General features: G+C 47.0%; 1 protein-coding gene across 1 annotated transcript in view; it reads left to right on the forward strand.

Moving 5' to 3' along the window:
* The window catches only part of LOC103266100 (spermatogenesis-associated protein 21), a gene marked incomplete at its 5' end in the record, with an annotated part of 23951 nt that extends 18573 nt beyond the window's left edge, over positions 1 to 5378 (forward strand). Inside the window, 3 exons of the mRNA XM_008063741.2 lie at positions 3194 to 3366; positions 4616 to 4790; positions 5297 to 5378. Coding sequence (XP_008061932.2) covers positions 3194 to 3366; positions 4616 to 4790; positions 5297 to 5378 — 430 coding nt within the window. The remainder of the gene's footprint in view (positions 1 to 3193; positions 3367 to 4615; positions 4791 to 5296) is intronic.
* Positions 5379 to 10853: the final 5475 nt, after the last annotated feature.

Genomic DNA, 10853 nt, shown 5'->3' on the forward strand with positions numbered 1-10853 from the left:
AATTCACTCACTTCAGCCTCCCAAAGGTGCGGGATTACAGGCTGAGCCACTGAGCCCGGCAATTTTTTAAAATTCTTAAGCTGACAATTACCTTGAAGTTTCTTCTCTGTATCCATTGACAACTCTTCCTGCAGCTTCCTAGAGTTTATCTTGGAGGCATATTTTAATTAATCCATTCTTGATTTTGGAGCAGCTGCATTGTCAGCCTGTTGCAGAGCTGTCATCCTGGGACTTGGCTGTATCCTAGGGATTATTTCTTCCTTTCTTCTGACTTGAAGTCTCATTTCCTGATCTATTTCTTGGTTTGCAGGAATTCCTCTTTCCCCAGTGGCTCTTTTGGGTCATAAAGGCAGTAATTCAACAATAGAGGTAGTGATGCCAGCTCTCAAAATTTCTTTTTTTTTTTAGTTGGAGTCTCACTTTGTCGCCCAGGCTGGAGTGCAGTGGCACGCTCACGGCCACCGCCTCCTCGACTGCTGGGCTCAGGCAATCCTTCTGCCTCAGTCTTCCGAATAGCTGAAACTGTATGTGTGTGCCACCACGCCCAAATGTTTTTTGAGTTATTGTAGAGACGAGGTCTTGTCAAGTTGCCCAGGCAGGTCTCGAACTCGAGTTCAGGCAATCTTCTCGCCTGAGCCTCCCAAAGTGCTGGGAGCCACCGCGCCTGGCAATTTCAAGTGACAGTGATCCAATCTAAGCTGGTTGTCTGTTATGGCACTTGCACTGCCATCACGGGATTTCCCTTTAGCACTTTCCTTTACCTTTGGCTCTCCTGTTTTCTGTATGCACATCTTCCTTTTCTCTTTTGGTGTATGCCCTCATTTTAGAAGAACTCATCCTCCCATAGCTTCTTGAGAAAGGATGCATGGGAGGCAACATTTTTGAGGCTTTGCACATCTGCAAATGTGTTTATTCTACCCTTACACTTACTGAATAGTTCAGCTGGGTGCAGAATTCTGGGTTGGTGTCTTAGTTAAGGAACAGGTCCCAACATACTATAGTTCAAACAAAATAGGAGTTTATTTTTCTCTTCTATTGACAGTCTGGAGGAAGCAGGCAGGGAGACAGAGTTGCCCAGGCACCCAGTTCCTTTCCAATATATTGTCCACCATTCCCTAGTCAGTCCTAAACCAACTTACCAACACCGCATCTGAAGTCAAGCCCACAAGAAGGGGAAAAGAGGAAGTGGGGAGCAAGCAGCTTTCTTTAAAATTGTGGCCAAGAAAGTTGTCTCTGCTCATGTCCAGTTGACTCCTGTAGGGTGAAGTTATTTTCTCGTCCATCTTTTTACTCAGGGCGTTGCTTTTGGGGGTCTTAGTTTCACACAAGGGATCCAGAACCAATCTCCCACTGTGTGAGGCCCTGGAATTCGTTTTCTATGTTGAGTCTGTGCAGCCCATTACAACCCCAAATCCCAGGTTCCAAGGATAGGCAGAGGCCCCGGCAGAGTCACTGGCTTCGGGCCTAAAGGCTTCCCCACATTGAGCAGCATGTCCACCCCTCACCACGGCCCACGAAACCCCAGACGATGCGGCCCTGCCATCTCGCCACCCACACCTCGTCCTCTCTCCCTCCCTCACACACCAGGCCCCGGACCCTCCATCACCCTCTCTGTCCCGAGCTCTCCAAGCTCTTCTCTGCACCACCCAGCCTCTCCACATGCTGTTCCTCTGCCTGGAAGACTCTTCCTCCAGATGCCCATTTGGTGTGTTCCCTCATCGTGCTCAAAGGTCACCCCCAAAACCTTCGCTGACCACCTTGAGCGGACCAGCCCTTCATCCCTACACCTCCCGCTTTCGCTTTTCCTTAGGGCACCCATCACTGCTGACATGGTACTGCCTTTTAGTGTATGTGTTTATGGCCTGATTTTCCCGTCAGGTCTGTGACTCATGAAGGAAAAGCAGCCAACACAAGGATGTGTTACTGAGCCAGCTAGGAGTGAGTCCCTTCCTGGGGAGACTGAACAGCAGCTTAGAACTGTCAGAAGAGAAGGGAAAACCTGGAGCCCTGCATCTATGAAAGTCTCTGGTCAAGGGTGGTCCCACAGGTGCTTCACTCCCCTGCACTTCTGGGCTTCACCTGCAGCGGAGAAGCCCTCGAGCCGGAAACAAGAGGCTCAGGCCTGAGGTGGAGGCTGGCAGGGCTGTCCCCGTGTGGAAGTGACTGCAGTGAGGGGGGGGCTGAGACACAGGGGCCCTGCGTGGGATGTCTTCCACTTAGAAGAGTGGCCGGCACACAGTGAACACTCAGTGAATATTTTTGAGTGATGGTGTTGCAGTCTAGCGGAAGAAAGGCAAGAGGTCAATAAGAAAAGCAAGTGGGTTGTGGGCGATGATGGAATATGTGTCTGGCAGAGCCCACAGCAAGAGCCTGTGCAGCCTGGGTAGAGGGCGGGGAGGGCGAAGGGCAGAGACGACTTTCCGGAGGACATGGTCCTTAGGCTGAAATCTGGACGATGAGCAGCAGTTAACTGCACAGCTACAGAGCACTTGTATATCTGTGTAAAAGTATCAGTGATAAAATCACAGGCAATCTGTATCAAGCTTTTTTTTTTTGAGTAGGAGTCTCACTCTGTCACCCAGGCTGGAGTGCAGCAGCACACACTTGACCTGCTGGGCTCAGGCGATCCTTCCGCCTCAGCCTTCCAAGTAGCTGGAACTACAGGCACGCGTCACTATGCCTGGCTAATTTCTGGATTTTTATTGCAGAGATGAGGTCTTGCCAAGTTGCCCAGGCTGGTCTTGAACCTGTGGGCTCAGGCAATCCTCTCACCTTAGCCTTCCAAAGTGCTGGGATTATAGGCGTGAGCCACCATGCCCCAGCCAGTACCAAGCTCTTTCTATGCACCAGACACTGTGCTGGGTGCTTGACGGGCCTTGTTATTTAATCCTACAGCATGTGGACAATTCATTTTATCCAGGGGAAACTTGAAGCTCAGAGAAGTCAAGTGACTTTCAGTGACAGGGGAGAGATAACCTCTTCCCCTCATTTTACTTAGGGGACTGAGATCCAGAGCAGGGCAGTGACTTGCCTACGTTCACAGAAAGTTATGGGCAAAGCTCAGACTAGCCTCCAGATCTCCCAACTCCCGGGCTTGTGTTGCTGCTTCAGAGCTGGCTAGACAGAACAGGGGCTCAGGAGTGGGGTAAACTAAACACAGCCTGGCTAAGCTGGGTGGGCCCTGCCTCCCCAGCTACTACCAGAAGAAGCTGAAGGAAGGCACCTACAAGGCCCAAGAGATGAAATCAGCCATAGGCCGGCTGCGGTCGCGGAGGAAGCTTCCCCTCAACCCCCAGCAGGCAGAATGCTTGGAAGTTCCAGAACGAAGGGTCCTCAGGATCCTGAGCCAGCTCAAGCAGAACTATGGTGAGGGCCCGGGGCACGGTGAGCTGGGCTGGGGGGGGTCCGCTCTCCAGCCCGCCTGGCCTCTTTTCCCAGGGCCTCCACATAGCCAGACCCAGGGAGCTGAGGCCTCCCTTTGGGCTTGGCTGTGTGCATCAATACATGGGCCGAGTCACTGCTCCACATCCAGCCCTATGACAACCCAGGCCTCCTGCTCTGGACTCTTCCCCTCCTGCCTGAACCCTGAGCACGGTTGGTCCCAAAAGCCAGGGCTCAGAAGGGAGGAGCCGCAGCGAAATCAGCAATCCCAGCTCACTGTTGACTGAACACCCACTGGGGTCAGTCACTGCTAGGCCCTTTGTAGTCGTGCTTGAGTTGAATCCTTGCGATCACGTATTTACCACTTTATAGATCATAAAACAGAAACCGATGAATTTTTTTTAAATTTTTTTGAGTTAGAGTCTCACTCTGTCGCCCACACTGGAGTGCAGTGGCCGCTCCCGGCCACCGCAGCCTCCCACCTGCTGGGCTCCGCGATCCTTCCGCCTCAGCCTTCCAAGCAGCCGGAATTATAGGCATGTGCTACCATGCCCGGCTGATTTTTCGATTTATTGTAGAGATGAGGTCTCGCTGCCCAGGCGGGTCTCGAACCCGCGGGCTCAGGCAATCCACTCACCTCAGCCTCCCAAAGGCGTGGGATTAAAGGCTGAGCCACCGAGCCTGGCATGAAGTTTAAGCAACTTGCCCAAGTGCCCCAGCTAGTGTATCGGAAAGGGAGCTGATACTCCAAAGTCTATGCTCTTCCCACTGGGCAAGGCTGCCTCCCTTGCCTGGGTACCATTTATTAGTCTCTTGTTGTGCCAAGTGATGGGGCAGGGGCTTTGAGGTCTTACTAGCGTGTGCTTTCCAGACTTTGCCAGGGCCCATCACAAAGATATCTGCTCCTTAGCGTGCCACTGCACTGCAGCCTGGGTGACAAGAGTGAGACTCCAACTCAAACAAAAACGAAAACAAAGACATCTCCTTTTTAAGTTGTATCAGCCCTTATTCTGTGCTCAGTGTTCAGCTGAGTGCTTTGCACATATTACCCGCTTAATCCTCATCAATTCTGTGAGGTGAGTGCCACTATCGTCTCTAGCTTAGAGGCTCAGAGGTTAAGTGACTTGCCCAAAACCACCCAGCTCATTCCGTGGCAAAGCTAGGACTTCGTCTGGCCTGTCTCCCTCGGCTGGGCATGTTCTGCAGCATTCCTCTTCTCACCTCCTTTCACCAGCTCCCAACCTGCAGAGTCCCTATGCCCAGGTGCCCTGCATCCCGCTCTGCCCGCGGTTGGACAAGATGGTCCGTCAGAAGCAGGACAAACACCACGTGCTGGATCAGTACACCCTCCCTGGCCTGGGCCTCGACATCCACAGCCTCTTCTTCCAGTCAGGGTCCCAAGGAAGCAGGTGGGTGTCCAGAGGGCAAGGGCCCCAGCCCAGGCTCTCGCACTGCTTTCCTTCAGAGGCCCCGGCCTAATGCCTAGGAAACCTTCTTTCCAAGGGGTGATGGCCAGGAAACTGCTTGCTCCAGGGAGGAGAAAGGGCGGAAGGAGAAGAAGCTAACCTTTGTTGAGGGCCTGTGGACCAGGCAGACTGTCTCATTGAAGCCAGAGTTCTCACACCTCCCAGCGTCCAGGACACAGTGGCACTGTGTGCTGGAGGCTGCTAGTTTTCTATGGGTCCACATGAGGCTTAGCAACTGGGCAGAGAGGAGGGTTTCTGCAGCAGTTCCCTTCCAGGCCCCTGGGAGGAAAGGAGCCCTGTTCTTGAAATCAGGCCCCAAAATCTGACTGCTAGCTCCATCATTTCCATGGACACAGACAGGGGTGGCACACAAGGATGGCTCATGTCCTGGCAGGACTATGGGGAAAGGGCCAAAGGCCCCCCCCCCTGACAACCCCCCCCCCCACCAGGGAACACAGCTCTGACAGCAGAAAGTGGCTCAGCTCTGTCGGCTCAAACCCACTGACGCTCTGGAGTCCTGACTCGGAGTAGCTGTTCAAGGCCTGCAGACAGATGGGTCATCAGGCAGGGGCACTGTTCAAGGGTTTGCTTTTGTGGCCTAGAAAGCTAATAAACACCAAGAACTTCAGCCTCTGTGCCTGGTGCCAAGAAGACCCCAGGTTTTCATCCCCACTCAGCTCACGGAGTGCAGGGATCCACCTCGAAGCCCTGCCTAGGGCTGAGGTTCCTGCGAGAGATGCCCCGGATGCCGAGTTGCGACCTTCCACGTGCTCTCACGGCACAGGGCTGGGTTTCCCCCTTTGGACTGGGAGCCCGACAGGGGGAGGAATTTTTCTCTCCCCACTGGCTCTAGGGCTTGGTGAACATAAGGGCAGGACCTGGCCCTGAAGATGCAGAAGGGCAGGTGGCCCCAGCCATGCTCTCGCCGACAGAACCCCAGGTCTCAGGGGTCTCCTTCCCTTGGATCCCTGAGGGGGTGAGTCCTTGCCCCCCACCCACAAACCACCCAGCCTAGTTCTCTACCAAAGAAGAGAGTCTCCCCCTGGAACTGAGCAGAGATAGTGCCCACGGCTAAATGAGCAGCCACAGCAAGAGGTAGGAGGCCAGGGACTGAAATGAGGACAAGGATCTGACAAGTTTAAAACATGTATTTAAAATACAATTTATAAAATGCTTAATCTGCCGACTCAGGAGCCCGCGGTGCAGGGGGGGTGGGGGTGGGCAGCTGCCGGCTACACCAGCAGAACAAGGCTGCAAGAGGCGCAGCCCTCCCTCCCATGCCCTTCTGTTCAGACACCCAAGGGGCTCGTGTGTACCCCTGGGATCACATGATCAGAAAACAGGACCCCAGAGGTTTCTTGAGTCTCTGTTAACCAGGGAGGCTGGGTATAGCCCTGCCGGCCCATCCCTGAGCAGGGTACCCCCAGATGGGGCAGAGCAGGGTATGGCTGGGCGGGGCAGGGCAGGTAAAGTTTGTCCCATTTCACCCTTTGTATTTCACAAATACTTCTAGAATATTATAACTGCCTTGTAATTAGATGTTTACATATCTATCTCACTTAATAGATTGGGAATTTCTTCAGGGCTGTGACTACCAATTGATTCATTTCCGTTTCCTTAGAGTAACAGTCTCTATTAGGTGTGCAAATGTTTAAGAGGGTAAATGAGAGACCTCACTATATGTGTGTACGAGCCTTATTACAACCAGAAAGTGCCTCTGCTTATAAGAAATTGTATATTTTAATACCTTCTAGAATAGATAGATGTAAAGTTAGGACTGTAGTTGCTATGTACAGTGGATATTATACCATTGGGTGTTACTGTCAGTGGGGCTATTCCTTTCCAGATTGCTCTGGATTGTGACAAATAGACTAATCCAGTAGAGATAGGTACTGTTTTCAGGTGTAAAGTTTAGCGTTTATCCCTTGGTGCACCTCTGGAATAGCTGCTTGGAAACATGGCTGTTATTTTAGTGACCGATGCATTTGCAATTTTGAGATGTATCAATCACTAAAGATGAATTGACCACCTGCAAGATTTATTATTTGACCTCTTGGAGACTTATTTGACCTCTTTTCTTCCAGCCTAAGAGTACTATGATTACTAAGCATGCACTAAATAGCTAACTCATCTGTTGACAAGTATGCACATAGACTTTGACTGCAACTCATTAGATCCCTGAACAGAAAATTTAAAAATATTAGCATGGGGTTTATAGAGTTTGTTTTATAGAGCAGGCACCCCCAATCTCTAGACCACAGACCAGTACAGTTCATGGCCTGTTAGGAACCAGGCTACTTAGCAGGAGGTGAGCGGAGCTCTGCCTTCTGTCAGATAAGTGGAGCATTTGACAGATAAGTGGAGCATGGACCCTATTGTGAGCTGCGCATGCAAGGGGTCTAGGCTGTGCACTGCTTACGAGAATCTAATGCCTGAGATGGTGATTAGCAGTGAGGGTTGACTGCACATCCCCCACTTCTCATTGGCCCCCACTCCTATCTGTGGAAAAATTGTCTTCCGTGAAACTGGTCCCTGACTCTAAAAAGGTTGGGAATTGTTGTTATGGAGGAATAAAATGAGACCCAGAGAGTTAAAGTGGTTTATACAAGGGTCTTCCAAATTCTTATCTAGTTTAGAGACTCATGGTGGTTTTTTATTTTTAAATAGCTTTTCCCTTTCTAGAATAACTTTTCTCATCCCAATCTGCCTTTCATTTTGTAACTCTGATGAAGTTGGTATGCTCTAATCACTTTCTTTTGTTTGAAGTAGCCAGTATGCATCTAACAGACAATTAGACAAAGGTTCAGAGCTTCAGACATTGATTGTGAAGATACTTCAGTGATTTTTTGTCTCTGTGGTGATGTGGGGAGAAACAGAGATGCACCTTCTCAGAAACATTCAGTTTTTTGCTTTCTGGGAGTCTTAACATCGAGTGGCTGCATTTGGTTAAGTTTCACTGTAATTTTGCTCTTTCTTATCCTTGTTATCTATGCACTTTTCAGTGCTTTTAAACAAAAGTACAGCATTATCTTAGTTACCTAGTTTTATGCACTTTCCATGCCCCTTGTGACTTATTGCTGACCTCTTGTTGCTAGCCTGTTACTGCCCTCATTGTGGAGGAAGCTGAGATTTTCTTATCCAGGACCAGCTATAGAATAATGATAATTGATGTTCAACACAATGACACAGAGCATTACAGCATTTTAAATGACTGTTGAATTGCTTGAAGAAGCTTTCAGAAAAGTTTAAAAATCTGCTTTATTAGGTATAATTTACACACAATAAAATTCATCCATTTTAAGTGCCTAGTTCGTGTAGTTGGTTCTGACAACTGTGTATAGTCATTTAACCACCACCAGAACTGGGTTATAGAACATTTCTATCAGTCTAAAGTGTCTTCTTGCTCATTTGTAATTAGTCCTTTCCCTCTATTCCTGGGCCTCTGCCAACGCTGATCTACATTGTGTCACTAGTGTTACCTTTTCTAGAATTTAATAAGAATGAGATTATACAATATGTAGATTTTTAGCATCTGGCATTTTCATTTACCGTAATACTTTTGAGATCCATTGATGTAGTTTCATGTATTAGTAGCTTATTCCCTTTTATTGCTGAGATGTATTCCATTGTATGAATATAATACAAAATGTTTATTTGTTTGCCAGCTGGGTAGACATCTGGATGATATCTAGCTTTTAGCTATTATGAATCAGGTTTCTAGGAATGTTAGCATATAGTTTTTGTATAGACATGTCTTTTCATTTTTCTTGAGTAAGTACATAAGAGTAGGATTGCTGGGTAATATTATTAGCATACCTATAACTTTATTAAGCAACTGCCAAACTTTTTTTTCTCTTTTTTTTTTGAGTTGGAATCTCACTCTCTCGCCCAGACTGGAGTTCAGTGGCATACTCACGGCCCCCGCAGTGTCGACTTGCTGGGCTCTGGTGATCCTTCCACTTCAGCCTGCCGATAAAACTGCCAGACTTTTTCAAAGTGGCTTTACATTTTTGCATTCCCATCATCAATTTATGAGGATTCTAGTCACTCTATTTACTTTTTAAAAATTGGTGTTGTCAGTCTTTCAAATTCAAGTCATGCTAGTGGATGTGTAGTGGTGTCTCATGCTGATTTTAATTTTCATTTCCTTGATGACTAATAATATTGAGCATTTATATTTTTTGGTGAAAGATGTATTCTTTTTTTGCCAACTTTTTGGATATTTGTCTTATTGAGTTTTAAGAGTTTTAAAATGTATTTTGAATACATGTTGTTCATCAAACAAGTTTTGCAAATAGTTTTCCCCAGTTTATCTTATTCTTTTTAATTGTGTCTTTTGAAGTGCAAGCAGTTTTCAATTTTGTGAAAGTCCAGTTTCCAGTGTTTTTCTATGTAGTTTGTTCTTTTGGTGTCATATGTGAGAAATCTTTGCCAAACTCAAGATTCCAAATTTTTCTCTTGTTTTCTTTGAGAAATTCTCTCTTTTACATTTAGGTTTGTGATCTATTCAAGTTAACTTTTGTAGATGGTGTGAGATAAGAGTTGGAGTTTGTTTTCTACAGCTGGATAAGAACTTGTTCCAGTCCCATTGAAAAAACTGTCTTTATTGAATTACCTTGAGTCCTTATTACTTTGAGGTCCTTATTAATGGACCATAAGTGTGTGAGTATATTTCCAGATCCTCCTTTTCATTGCTTGATATGTCTGTACTGAAACCAATACTGTGCTGTCTTGATTACTGCAACTTTTTAGTTAATGTGGAAATCAGGTAGTGTAAGCCTTCCAATTCTGTTTTTTGAAAATTGATTTTATATTCTACATCATTTGAGTTTATGTAAATATTTTTGAATTAGCTTGCCATTTTCCTTAAGAAAGACTACTGGAGTTTTTGTGAGAAATGCATTAAATTTATAGGTCAATTTGGTAGAATAGATGACCTTAAATGATATGAAGCTAATGTATTACCATGATGTCGCTATTTTTATTTTATTTATTTATTTATTTATTTTTTAATTTATTTTTTGAGTTGGAGTCTCACTCTGTCGCCCAGACTGGAGTACAGTGGCTGCTCCCGGCCACTGCAACCTCTACCTGCTGGGCTCCGGCGATCCTTCCGCCCCAGCCTTCCGAGTAGCCAGAGTTACAGGCATGCGCTACCACACCTGGCTGATTTTTTGATTTATTGTAGAGATGAGGTCTCGCCAAGTTGCCCAGGTGGGTCTTGAACCTGCGGGCTCAGACAATCCACTCACCTCAGCCTCCCAAAGCACGGGATGACAGGCTGAGCCACCGAGCCCGGCATGTAGCTATTTTTAAAGGCCTTTCTTTTTTTAAAAAAGTAAGTTTTTTAGTTTTCAGTATATAGGCCTTGCACTTACTTCATTAAATTTATCCTTAAGTATTTCATGTTTTTGATGCTGTTGTAATTAATCGAAATTTCAGCTTGCAGTTGTCTGTTGTAGCATATAGAAGAAATACACTGGATTCTTGTATATTGCTTTGTACCCTGCCACCTTATTGCTAAAATCACTTATTTCTAGTAGGTTTTTGTAGATTGCTATTGTCTGCAAATAAAGGCAGCATTACTTTTCTCTCTACCCTTAATCCATCTTATTTCTTTGTCTTACCTTACAGCACTGAGTAGGGCTGCCAGTACTGTCTTGAATAGCATTGGTGAGGACTGACGTTCGTGTCATATTGCTTATCTTAGATGCAAGCATTCAGACGTTTGCCCTTCTGTATGATTTTAGCTATAGGTTTTCCATAGATTCCCTTTATCAGGTTGTGGAAGTTTTCTTTTCTGTTCCTAGTTTGTTGAGAGTTTTGCTTTTTTAAAAAAAAAAATTATCAGCCGGGCACGGTGACTCAGCCTGTAATCCCGCGCCTTTGGGAGGCTGAGGTGAATGGATTGCCTGAGCCCGCGGGTTCGAGACCCACCTGGGCAGCAAGACCTCATCTCTACAATAAATCAAAAAAATCAACTGGGCGTGGTAGCGCATGCCTGTA

Source organism: Carlito syrichta, unplaced genomic scaffold (genome assembly GCF_000164805.1).
Source record: "Carlito syrichta isolate Samal-C Ts95f unplaced genomic scaffold, Tarsius_syrichta-2.0.1 Scaffold307019, whole genome shotgun sequence".
NCBI classification, from domain to species: Eukaryota; Metazoa; Chordata; class Mammalia; order Primates; family Tarsiidae; genus Carlito; species Carlito syrichta.